This window comes from Myripristis murdjan, chromosome 9 (genome assembly GCF_902150065.1).
Source record: "Myripristis murdjan chromosome 9, fMyrMur1.1, whole genome shotgun sequence".
NCBI lineage: Eukaryota > Metazoa > Chordata > Actinopteri > Holocentriformes > Holocentridae > Myripristis > Myripristis murdjan.
In genome coordinates, this window is record NC_043988.1 from 32,714,347 (window position 1) to 32,727,920 (window position 13,574).

At 41.1% G+C, this 13,574-nt stretch overlaps 1 protein-coding gene across 1 annotated transcript in view; it reads left to right on the plus strand.

Annotated features, from left to right (window-relative positions):
• Positions 1-11,131, plus strand: part of prkg2 (protein kinase cGMP-dependent 2) — a 39,652-nt gene extending 28,521 nt beyond the window's left edge. The window contains exons 11-19 of the mRNA XM_030060265.1: positions 278-428; positions 3,799-3,935; positions 5,033-5,122; positions 6,699-6,840; positions 7,661-7,824; positions 8,352-8,474; positions 9,347-9,409; positions 10,228-10,294; positions 10,435-11,131. Of these exons, the coding sequence (XP_029916125.1) occupies positions 278-428; positions 3,799-3,935; positions 5,033-5,122; positions 6,699-6,840; positions 7,661-7,824; positions 8,352-8,474; positions 9,347-9,409; positions 10,228-10,294; positions 10,435-10,530 (1,033 nt within the window). The 3' untranslated portion in view covers positions 10,531-11,131. The remainder of the gene's footprint in view (positions 1-277; positions 429-3,798; positions 3,936-5,032; positions 5,123-6,698; positions 6,841-7,660; positions 7,825-8,351; positions 8,475-9,346; positions 9,410-10,227; positions 10,295-10,434) is intronic.
• Positions 11,132-13,574: the final 2,443 nt, after the last annotated feature.

The window sequence follows — 13,574 nt, forward strand, 5'->3', positions numbered from 1 at the left end:
TTTATGTACTATGGAAAATAAAACATTTAAATTCACTGGTTATCGACTTTCGTGGTCTCTGCACACAAAATGTCACATCCCTGCAACTCCAGTTTTATATAAAATCCCGAATTCCCCAGTTGTACTTACTACTTTGTTGAGTAGTTCATGTTGGCTGAGCTTGTAATTTCCAACAGTACTTGAAGGCAGCAGCCGCTTCCATGGCATGACATTCTCACATAGTTGTATGCATGGCCAAATCTCAGTGTGGGTCCTTGCTCTCTGCGTCTCTGCTCAGGAGGTCAGTGTCCCGGCACCAGAGTCAACCCCTGTCGCCAGACGTCATCCAGCTGAAGGAGATGGTGTCTGCGTTCCCTCCCTCCAAGCCCTTTGACAGCCTGGAGGTCATCACGACTCTCGGAGTGGGTGGCTTTGGAAGAGTAGAACTGGTGAGACCAAGTTACGTCTTCAGCACCGCCCTTCCTGATTTGCTGCATATTTGTCACACAGATGCCCATACAAAAAGTAATATCAGACAAGGAGTACCTGAGTAAACACACAATACAGTTTTAAATGATCATTTCATTTATTGAATGGAAAAAGTCATCCAATACTCATATCGCCCATGTGTTAAAAAAAACAGTAATTCCCCCTGTACTTAATAACTGGCAGCAGCAACTGCAACCAAACACTGTAGCTGGAGATCTGTCTTTCACATCGCTGTGGGGGAATTTTGGCCCACCCTTCTATGCAGAATTGCTGTAATTCAGTGACATTGGAAAGTTTAAGGTCCTGCCACAGCATCTCAATGGGGTTCAAGTCAGGCCACTCCAAAACCTTCATTTTGTTTCCTTTGAGCCACTCTGAGGTGGACTTACCCTTGTGTTTTGGATCATTATCCTGCTGCACCACACAGTTACGCTTCAGCTTCAGATCACAGACTGATGACCTGGTAGAGAGCAGAATGCATGGCTCCTTCAATGATGGCATGTCCTCCAGGCCCAGAGGCAGCAAAGCAGCCCCACACCATTGACCTAGCACCACCCTGTTTGACTGCTGGTATGATGTTTTTGATGTAAAATGCTGGGTTTGCTTTACGACAGACATAACGAAACCTGTTGACTTCCAAAAAGTTTCATTTTTGACTCGTCTGTCCACACATTATCCCAAAAGGTTTGGGGGTCATCAATGCGCTTTTTTGGAAATGTGTTTGCCTTAGTTAGTAGTGGTTTGCATCCCATGAATTCCATTTTTTCTCAGTTTGTTTCTTATTCCTGAATCATGAACACAGACCTCAACTGAGAGAGGCCTGCAGTTCTTTAGATGTTATCCTGCGGGGTTTTGTGACCTCCTGGATGAGTCTTCTCCATTTGGAGATAATGAATCTCTCACTGTGGTTCGCTGAAGTCTCGTGGCATGTCGTTATCGTGGCATAGTGACCTGCTCGTTGAGACTTTGTAGCCTACGTCATATTGGTGGAAGGGTTAACATTAAGGGTTAACATTTCACACAGGGTCAGGTGGTGTTGGATAACTTTAAAAACTGAATTTTGTGTTTACCTTGGTTCTCTTCATCTTATATTTTGTATGAAGATTTGAAACCATAACCCGCTCTGCCTATTTTCACTTACGTAACATTAATCGTCTCCGCCCATCTCTCACCCCCCACTCCACTGCCATCCTGGTTCACAGCCTCGTCACCTCCCATATTGACTATTGTAACTCACTCCTTTTTGGTGCCCCTCACAAATCCCTCCATAAGCTTCAACTGGTCCAGAATTCTGCAGCCCGTATCATTTCCAGAACCCCCTCCTTTCACCACATCACTCCCATCCTCCAATAGCTTCACTGGCTCCCGGTCAAATTCAGAATCAACTTTAAAATCCTTCTGTATACTTTTAAGGCCATCCGCAACCTCGGCCCCCCCTATCTGTCTGATCTCCTCCATATTAACACCCCCCCTCGCTGCCTCAGATCTTCCTCATCCCTCCACCTCTCTGTACCCACCTCCTGTCTCAGCACAAAGCTCTGCTCCCCAACTCTGGAACTCACTTCCGCCAGAAATCCGAAACACTGACTCTCTTCCAGTGTTCAAATCCAGACTCAAAACACACCTGTTTAAGATAGCCTATTCTCTGTAACTATAACTACTTTGTTCCATTTCTCCATTTCTTTTTACTGTGTATGCCTTTTATCTGTTGTTTTATTGTACTTGTTTTTATTATTGTAAAGTGTCCTTGAGTGTCAAGAAAGGCGCTTATAAATAAAATGTATTATTATTATTATTAAACAAGTGTGATAAATGTGCAAAAATAGAGGAAACGAGGAAGGGGACAAATATTTTTTCAAGTCTATCTATCTATCTATCTATCTATCTATCTATCTATCTATCTATCTATCTATCTATCTATCTATCTCAAAGGACCTCAGTGACTTTCAGTGTAGCACCATTATAGGATGCCACTTTTCCAACAAGTCAGTTCATCAAACTTCTGCCCTGTTAAAGCTGTCAACTGTCGCTGCCGTTGTGATGTGGAAATGTCTAGGAGCAACAACACCTCATGCATGAAGTGATAGATCAGACAAGTTGACAGACCGGGACTCCAAAGTGCTGAAGCGCATAGCACGAACAAATTGTCTGTCCTCAAGTTTCAACAAACTGTCCTTGGAAACAACATCAGCACAAGAACTCCTCATTGGAAGATTCATCAAATGGCGTTTCCGTTGCTGGCTTTCCATGGTTTGGTGGAAACCAGGAGATCAATGCGAGCACAGTGCCAAAGATAAGGTTTGGTGGAGGAAGAATAATGGCCTAGAGCTGTTTTTAAATGTGAAACTACAACAGCATATAAGGGCCATTGTAGAGAAAAAAAACTGAACTGGGGCAGAGGGCTAATAATCAAGCTCCTCTGCTGACTGTGAGCCAGGCCTGACTGCCCAACTTCAATGCCCAAGCTCACGCGTGGCTGAGTGGCAGCAAATCCCTGCAGCAATGTTCCAACATCTAGTGGAAAACTCGTCCAGCAACGTGGAGACCAACTCCATATTAATGTTGATGACTTTGGAGTGAGATGGTCAACAAGCAGGTGTCCACATACTTTTGGGCACAGTGTATCTGTCTAACCATTTACATAAAATCATTTCAGAACATAGCACAAGATGGTAAATATCCCTTATAGGTTTGAAGATGTTCCGCACAAGTTAAGATGCCAACCAGCAGTAGATGTTCATGGATGTTAGTGACCATCAACAGATGTTAGGGACATATCTTCAGTTGTGTTTCGGCCTTTTTTTTTTTTTTTTATCACAAATGCCATCTTTGTGTACTGCATCCTCTTCATCTCATTTGCTTTGACAACAGCATCCTCCCAGGGTACTGTTGATTCTACAAGGTGGACGACGGTGTAGGGTGTTAGACCAGAGTGCCAGGTCTGGTCTTAGGATGGTGGTGACAATGTCTGATGGAACTATAAGCCACAAAATAAAATAAAAAAATAACAATAACTTAGCCACATCGTCTCTATCTCCATCCATTGTATTACTGTATGTCATCATCCAGAAGAAAGACTGGAATGCAATTACAAAATATGTCTGATATCCCCAGCAAACATTCACTCCACCTGGCAGTTTTAATGTGAATATTGGCAGTGCCATAAGATCATATTACTTGGACTACTTGGAATGCGTAAATGCCATTTTGTCCAGAGTTCCCTCGTTGCCATTCCTGTTCTCCCAAAGAGATGACTGTTACCATGGCAGTAGCTCTGCCACCTAGACGTGTTTGTTTAGGAAGATGACATCCTGTGTTTTCCCTCTGCAGGTCAAGGTGAAGGGTGAAGACATAACCTTTGCCTTAAAGGTCATCAAGAAGAAGCACATCGTGGACAACAGGCAGGAGGAGCACATCCACTCGGAGAGAAAGATCCTCGCCGAGGCTCGCTCGCCTTTCATCGTCAAGTGAGTTGGCTCGCTTGGCCTCACCAAGTCATGATACTTTTTTTTTCGTTCTTCATGACGATGAAGATTTGTTTCCATTAGTTTGGGAAAAGAGCACCGGGCTTATTAGTTTTTGATAAGATCACAGTCTTGGCCCAAAGCAGATTACACCTTCTCAAAGGGGAGGAATGGCAGGGGACATTGAGATGTCTGCCATGGGAAGTTATTCATTTGTTGTGAAATATTGATGCACTGGCTTTTCCTTGCCTTTTGTTAGATTACGATGATCCAATTCCACCAAGGGCACAGGGAGCAGGCTGAGATATTAAAGTCATTTCTCACCTTCTCTAATAATCTCATCTCATCCTACCAACCCTTTCAATAAACATCGTCATTCATTTGTCTCATCTATTTGTATGTCTTCTTTTTATTTTTGTTCTTTTTTCGAGGATGTGTGTATTATTACCATTAATATATAATATTAATGGTATTAATATATGACATTGTGGCACTGAAATCTCTACCAGGGTTGCTGCTCTGTAGATTGCACTGAATTTTTCTACAGGGAAGCATACAGTTTCATATGGGAGATAACTTGTGTTATATTTTTACATTACAGTCAACTGAACTGAAATGATAATAAATGGTGTTGCATTCAAGTAACCTCGGAGCTGCTTTCTTTAATATTGGCATCATTATTTGTGCTCCCAGTACTTTTTGTACATGCTTTACCAGTTTACCATTTAACAAGAAGGTCTTTCTTATGGAAAATCAACCCTGGTAGCTCCACACTGGACTGAATTACCGCACAGTGTATGTGGCAGGGCTGCTGGTCCTAAAACAGACATGACCGCTTTCACAGTGAGAAGCTCAAGAGAAAATATATTACACAGTATATATGACAAATAGGGGAACTGCTAATAACTAGGTCCTAATGAAGAATATTCCAATAGAAAAAAGAAAACAAGCAAAGATGTGCAGATTATCAGTTTACTAAATTGAAAGTTGTATAAATCATCCAGAAGTTATCTTGAATATTGATGCAGGTGGGGAATTATGCCCAAAAGTAGAGTCTCTGTGCAAAATGCTAACTGTTATCTCTATCTGACTTTCTCCAGACTGTACCGCACATTTAAGGACAACAAGTATGTGTACATGCTGCTGGAGGCCTGTCTGGGTGGGGAGATCTGGAGTCTACTGAGAGACAGGTAGGGGAAGGGCTGCCCACTGTCTGCTGCCAGGGGTCAAAGGTCAGAGCACATCTGCCCCACAAGGACAAGCCTTTACTGTCATTGTACAAGAACAAAAGAATTAGGAGTGCTCCTCCTGATCAGTGCAGTTCATAAGACAATTAAGACAGACAACAAACACAAATTCAATAAATATGAAACTATAATAAATACTATGAAAGAAGATCTCTGAAGTCATAGTTGTTTAATTGTTGGCTGGCCGCTAAATAACCTTTAAAGCCACTTTTGTGTTTTGGAATGCAGCCACTGCCTTTTGTCCTTGTTGGGTAGAGACGCTAATAACATTTTTAGGATGTGAGATTATTCGTCAGAAACACCAAAATCCATTTACAACTTTTGTCTCACACTTAAGAAATTTGAAGTTTTATCCTTGTTAAAGCATTCCTCTTCTTCATTTTTGACTCATAACTTTGAGATATTAATTGTTACATCTTGCTGCTGGCGTATACAGTGTATTTTAGATGATTTTATGTACCAATAAACTGTCTCGTTACTGTCCTACTCTGAACTCTGCTCGCTGTAAAACATGCCCCTCCAGCATAATAAAGCTCCGTTCGCTCTGCCATTAACAACTCTCATGAAGCTAAATCTTTTTTTTTTTAGAGATCTAATCTCCAACAAACAGAATTTATTCTGTCCTTTTTGGTCACACAAACAGGCTTCAGACAATTTCTGTGTTCAGCCACAGTGGATATTACTGATCATGCTAACGACAGGGTTTTTCTTGTCTTTCTAAAAATCATAAAAAATACTGTTCCTGCGGCAGAATATATTAAAAGCATGATTCTGGTGTGCCATTGTCCTTGGAAAGGCCCACCAGGTGAGAGGCAGGTGAGAGAGGACTCGTTTAAGAAAACGCTGTTTGTTTAGGTTAAAAACCTACAATGGTGTTTTGGGGCCATTGTAGGGAAAAAATCACTACGGCTTTGGGGGAGCAGGGTTAATATTCAGAGAAAAACATTTAGAATTTCCAAGATTTAAGTTGTAGGTTTATCAGAAAAAATGGGATATTCTCTGAGAATGGTCAATTTACAAAAAAAAATCAGAAATTCTGAGATTTAAGTCAGCTCTGTAATTTTTTTTTCCTAAAATGGCTGATTGTGGGAGTGCGAAAGAGGCTTGTGCACGTACGCCCAGTTCCTCAATGACTGAGATTTATAAAACAGAACCTGGTGTACGCACAGCTTTATGAATCTGAAGAAAAACATGTGAATGCATATTCCTGGCTTTGTGCATACACAATTTTAGTCATGAATCTAGAGAGTGTTATACTTCTGGTGCCAGGTATTTAGAAGAGCAAATACAAAAGCTTGAAGAACTGAGTAAAAGTTGAATCACAGCGACAGAAAGCAGCAACACAGACATTTATTCTGTGAAAATGTCACACGTTGTTACTTTAATGGGGTTCAGGTGCCCCTTGTGATCCCATGTGTCATCAGACCATGTCTCTCTCTGCCTCCAGAGAAACATCTGACCCACCACGGCTTGGTGCACACCGTCTAGGCATTAATTTGGCTCATGCTCTTGTCTGCAGGGGAAGTTTTGATGAGCCCACTGCCAAATTCTGTGTCGGCTGCGTCACCGAGGCGTTTGACTACCTCCACCGCAAAGGGGTCATCTACAGAGATCTGAAGCCTGAGAATCTCATGCTGGACACGGAGGGATACATCAAACTGGTGAGTTCGCTGCCAGGGACAGATCTTCTTCTCCGTCTTGAAAACATGAGATGAACTTCTCTGTCTAGAAAGATTTGATCCTGTGTGATGACCAGAGTCTTTTCTGAGCCCAACTCTGGACTTCTTGGACATCTAGGTACTTCACAGTGATAAATGCAAAATAACAATTTCCTCATTACCTTAGATCTAACAACAGTATGGTCATTATAGCAGCTCTTCCTTCTTGAATGTATTTTCAGTCGTATTGAGGAAAAATAGCCTTTTCTCAAAGCCCCTCATTAGCCCCACAGTTGTGATGGGAAAAGCGTTTGTATGTATTATCTTTACAAAGTAGTATTTATTTATCCTGCAGTCAAGAATTCCCACTGTGCAATCGCAGAGACTTTAAAGTCTAAAAACTCTACATGACCAGATTCTTGATACCTAAGTTTCAAGTTTTCTTTGCAGCTTTGCAGCTTTTTTTTGCATTTCACTGCATCTATTTTTTGTTTTCTTTTTCCATTTGGGGTTCTTATACAATACAAATTGTATATACAATACAAATTGTATTTGTATTGTATGGCCTAATACAAATATATTTCTAAAGAGTTCATCAAAGAAGCCCCATGTTAGTGGCTTTGGAGGTCCAGTCAGAGTTTTAAGAAATCTTTACGATGGGGTTTTCTGGGGCTCTTTTCTTGGTGCAATCTGAAGAAGATCATCCTAAAAGCCTTTTACTTTTTAAAGTTTATTATTGAACTACCTCCTGTGTTCTGAGTTCGATGTGTATGTTTTCTAGAAAAATGCTCCTTAAGATTCCTTACCTGTTTCACCCTCCCAGGTTGACTTTGGTTTTGCCAAGAAGATCAGGTGTGGCCAGAGGACGTGGACCTTCTGCGGGACACCGGAGTACGTGGCCCCTGAGATCATCCTCAACAAAGGCCACAACTTTAGCGTGGACTTCTGGTCTCTGGGCATTCTGGTCTTTGAGCTTCTGATTGGCAGGTTTGGATCATGACAGCACACTACACAACAGATGTCAGACCTATAGGTTGAAAACTGAAACTTCAGGAGGGTTAGTGCATGTCCAGTGGAACCGTATGCCCATCGAAAACTAATGATTGTATAATCTGGTTTACCTTCTGTGCTCTGTTTCTTTATCATGTACCTCTCCGCTTTGTGAAGGAAGTCATGTTGAACTTAAGGTTCCAGGAAAAGGCAAGAGGTTAGAGTTACAAAACCACCCAAACTTCAAAGGAGGCATCTTGAAGTGTTTAATCACAACACAGTAATTATCTCCTGACTCACCCTTTCCAAGAACATCCCTCCTGTCTTGGAATGCAGTTAGATTAAGTATTAATGATAGGCCGGCTCAGCTTTTAGTCGAGAGACTGGCATACACATGCTAAATAGTATATTTCTCTCTCCTTGCTGTTTGATTTGCAGTGGAGAACATTTGGTGATTGGAGAAGAATCCTTAAACGCTAGGTGAAAACTTAAATCTCTTAAATCCCTTTCTCTCTGTCCCGTAGTCCTCCGTTCTCAGGAAGTGACCAGATGATGACGTACACTTTCATCTTGAAAGGCATTGAGAAGATGGACTTCCCCAAGAAGATCACCAAGAGGCCTGAGGATCTCATACGCAAGCTATGCAGGTACAACAGCAACCAGAGCAGCTGAACATCAGGGTAGATGAAGCTTTGATAAAATAAAAATTTAGATGTACTTCAGGGCAGATTTTTTTTTTTTTTTTTTTTTTTTTTTTTTTTACTCCAGTGCAGCTGAAAAAACCTCAAATTCACCTGCGACTTTTACAACTGTCCCAACCACTTCAATTTGTGGGGGAGAATAGGACCTGAGAAAGATAGCTGATTACCTGACAAAGTAGATAAAGTACTTGGGCCACTGTAGGGAAAAAGTTGACAAAAAAAAGCAAAAAAAAAAAAAATATATATATATATATGAAGCTATAAAAATAGTTTATGTGTCAAGGAACCACATTGCTTCACTTTGCAAGGTTGGAGCAACCTCATAAATTTGTGTGTTTTTTCTCTTAAATTTATAATTTTAATCTCAGGATTTCTGAGTTTTGTTCTCGCAAATTTTTGATTTTTTTTCTTGTAAATTTACCACTTTAATCTCAGAGAACATCCTAGTTTTTTTCTTGTAAATTTACAACTTTAATCTTAAAAAAAAAAAAAAAAAAAAAAAGTGTTTTTTTTTTCAGAGTATTACCCCCACCCCACCCTGGCTCTGATTTTTTTTCGCCCTACAGTGGCCCTAATGCGCTATCATAAAAAAAGAATATGTAGTAACATTATGTTCCTCGGCAGTTGTAATTTCCTTGAAAATAATGATGTCCATCTTTTGGACCAAGTGGGGGCTGCAGACATAAGTGAGCAACACCCTCTGAGTCTTTGGGTCAGAGTGAGAGTGTGGTTCGCGCTCAGGCAAAACAAATTCATCAGCTACAGGCAAAATTTACCGAGTGGTTAGTAATAATTTCCTCCTCTGATCTACTTTGCAGACGAAATCCCTCAGAGCGACTGGGCAACCTCAAAAATGGAATAACTGATATCAAGAAGCACAGGTAAGAAGGAGGTGACAGTATTTTCTGTCTGATCTCAATAGGAAGATGAGCCAATAACAGGTAAGCATTTATTGAAAACCACATTATGAACAAGTGATACACAGTGGCTCATAACCTGATAATCACCAAGCATAACTTAAAACACAATCAGTGCAGAATTAGGGCTCAGGTACTTTTCCAGCCGGGCTGTCACTTGGTAATGCATCACAGACAGGTTATATTATATTGAGTACTGTGGTGAATTACAGCTCCCACAGGATAATGAGTAATATTACTTCTAAAATCAGTAATAATTAATGAAATACTGTTTAGTTAATACCTATTTTTCCCTCTCAATCTACTGACTTGATAATAGCTCTTAGCCATCCCACTGTGCAACCATTTAGCCATAAAATGCCCGGGACTATTTCAGAGATTACAAAAAAAGATAGATTAAAGGGATAAATTTAGAACAAAAATGTAAAACAAAACAAAACAAAACAAAACAACAACAAAAAACAAACAAACAAACAAACAAAAAAAAACACCCAAAACCCTCAGAAAGAGAGAGAGAGATTAAAATGGTAAATTTATAAGGTAAAAAAAAACAACTCACAAATCTCTGAGAAAAAGTTTTCTCTCATAAATTTACCACTTGAATCTCACAAATTCTGAGTTTTTTTCTTGGAATATTGCCACCCCTCCCGGAGCTCCTTATTTTTTTTGTTCCCTACAATGGCCCTAACATGCCGTCGTATGATACAGTATGTACATGTAAATATGAAAGAGATGCAGAATTTGTGGCATATTTTGATCTGCTGTCTGTAATGTGCCTGAAGGTGGTTCACAGGCTTCAACTGGGAGGGACTCAAGGCCAGGACCTTATCGTCTCCACTGAAAAGAGAAGTAAGTGGCGACATTTAAACAACAGGCGTGAAACCAGGGGAGGAGTGTGGGAGGTCCATGAATTAACAGAATCAGAGGTGAAGGGGGGAGGGGTGGTCGCAGAAAATGCATGTCTCACCCTTATCCTCTTTCCTGTAAAGCTCAAAGGACCCGCAGACCACAGCTACTTTGACAGCTACCCTCTAGATGAGGAAACTCCTCCTGATGAGCTGTCGGGCTGGGATAAGGACTTCTGAGAGCTTCTCCTGTCTTTCTCCTGCTCTCCCTCCACTGCACACGTCCAGCAGCAAACCTCCAGGATCTCCAGAGGGTCTTCGGGAGGCCGAACGCTCCCTCTGGCAGCCTCGGGGGAACAACAGCCATGAACAGCTGATTACATCTTTCAACACACAGTTTAACCTTCTCAGCACAAATTAATGTATATGATTAAATTCAGAGGTGTTTTGGATGGGATTGGGGAGTTTTTAACATTCTTGTTGTTTAGGTGATGGAAATTCATTAACCCTAATCCTGGCTGGCCATAGTATCCTGTTGCTAGAGCATCTGATTTGCTGGCTAGGTCTACTTGAATCTAGCTCTGACTGAGTCTAGCAGTTGTGTTTTCACGTTCAGTTTGTTCAGGTTCAGTGTGTTCAGGTTCAGTTTGTTCAGGTGTAACGGTGCTGACTCTCCGGCTGCAGTTTTTGGAGCTTCGGAGCAGAGACGAAGGCTAAAGACAAGACAGCATCCTCAGCATAGAAACTGACTGGGTAGAGTTGGCGTGGACTCTTTGGAGGCCTTCCTGGTGGTTCACGTTGCCATGGTAACAGCTGTAGCATTCACTCGCAGTGACAACAAGTCAAAATCATCAAGTCATTTAAAAATTATGCTGCTCATCAGAAGCAAATTCATAGCGTAAGGCCAAGGTTAATATTAGCTATTTAGATTTAAGCTAAGGTAGTCCTAATCATCTGTGTTGTTGCTGGGAAATGTTTTGACAAAGCCACAAAAACCTATAAGACTAAACTCCTTCTAAAACCAACTTTTTTTATATTTTATTTTATTTTATTTTTTACTTTTTATTTTAATTTATAGGCCCTCTGCGATAAAAATGGATTGTTATAACTTCCGGTGATTACATTACATACAAACCCCAAATACTGTGATTTCCAGAAATACTGTGATTTCCCATAAACCAAAAGGCCCATGCCGGCTCTACCTGTTCAGTTTCCACGGTCCTCAGTCACTTTAAGCTAATTCGCTTTTACTGATGGCATTGCACTCACACAGCTATCCTCTTCTGCTCTCGGTCAGGCTGTAGGTCGTCAGATGTTTTAAAACTTTAATGGTACCCAATTGTGGACACTGTATTCAGTGGTTCAGTGGTCATGGTTACAAGTTTGTTAGTGTTCAGTCACACCTATTTGAGAAGATAAATACAAAGCTTTATGAAGATATGTTGATATTTGGGCATATAAAGCATCAACTTATTACCTCAGGTAGGAAAAGGCTGCCGGACTCCTGAGACTCCATGTTGGGCGACAGATGGTTTAAGTTCACTACTTTGTCTGTCGTCTGACCTCCGATCAGCCTGTAACTTTGGTATCTTGCGCAGCCCAAACTGTCCAGTGAGAAGCTCAAACACAATAACAGATGTCAGCTATAGTTTACCTAGTGTAAAATGTTTAAAGAGACAGAAATGCAGAGGATGAGCGGTGTTGCTGAAAAAAAAGATCAGGCAGGATTTTATTGACCTTTAGGCTGATAGAATAAACTCTGAGTAGAACTGCACATCCGCTGATATTGTGAAGTTACTCTGACAACTATGAATGAAAACTGCAACAGATCAAATGAATAAGTCAAAATGTCAGGGAATTGTGTGCTACTTTGAGCCTCATCGTGCGGAATAGGATGCAACGTTGATGGAAGTGTGTGGAGAACAGACCTCCGTGTCACTCACGAAGGGAAGCAATTGGGAACACACACACACACACACACACACACTCACTCACCTTGGGAGGAGAAATTCCACTTGACCGGGCCCAACAAACAGCTTATGAATCATTTGTGCTCGGGGCGGCAGAGCTCGCTGTGCCGGCAGTGTTAACTTGCGGCCCGCACCACACACACCTTCTCCACTTAAGTTATAGAGTGTGAGCATCCTGAGGCAGCGCGCCAGACCCGAGGAAATATTTACCCTTTTCAGGCAGAGTCAACTCTGTGGTTCCTGACTTCTTAGAGAGTGTGTGTGTGTGTGTGTGTCAGGGGCGTGGGGGGGTGGCCTGGGCTGAGGCGTTGACGATGTGAAGAGGCCAGTTTCCCGAGCAGAAACCCTTCACATTTAGCTGACCGCCTCAAGAAATCAGTGCCATTTTCTTGAGTTTAGTACAAGGTTAGTACTCTATTTTTGTTTATTTTGACACTTGTGGTTTCCAGTGACTGTGTGTGTGTGTGTGTGTGTGTGTGTGTGTGTGTGTGTGTATGCATGGACTATACAGTACACTGTAAACCACAAGCCCCCAAAATATACTATTTATACAATCCAAGCTAAGCTCCAGAAAATGCACTAGGTCCTTAAAGTAAACTTTGAAAACTGGGTCGAGACAATTTTGTAAATATCACACACACACACACACACACACACAGATGTATTGTATGTGACTGTGAGCATGTGTGTATTAATTCCTGTGTGAGGAAGCACCTTGAATACCTGGGAGAGCTGTGGCCTTATACTGATTTAAGGATAAAGCAATATTAGTTAATGTTTCAGTTACTGGGATGATCCAGTCTCAAAACTTGACTTGATTAATTTAATTTGATTGGTACCTTTAGATTTTGTTTTAAAGGCCAAAATCTGTGATTTTTTTTTTATCTACACATTGATTCTTGACTGAAGCTCAAAATAAAACCTGATTTTTCCACACAGACACACACTCAGTGCCTACTGTCTCAGCTCCAGCTGCCCAGTCTAATGCAGTTCAATGCAACAGCTCTGCCATAAATTCTACCTTTTAACAAAGTTTATAATGTTCAGTCTTTGTTGACATTGTGGAGAATGTGTCAATTTAATTCTGTGTTTATTACTGAGGTTGTAGTTTTCAGAGGTCTTGTACTGTACTACATTATATTGAGAGGTGTTTCTAATTTTTTGTCCTCCCTATTTATATACATGAGGGGGGACAGAATAGTGGAAACACCTCTCCATAAAATGCAGTCCAGTCCAACAGCAGCACTAACTATGAGCTCAATGCCAAACATAGAAGTGAATGAACACCTCTGTTACTGTGACAACAAGACAAGC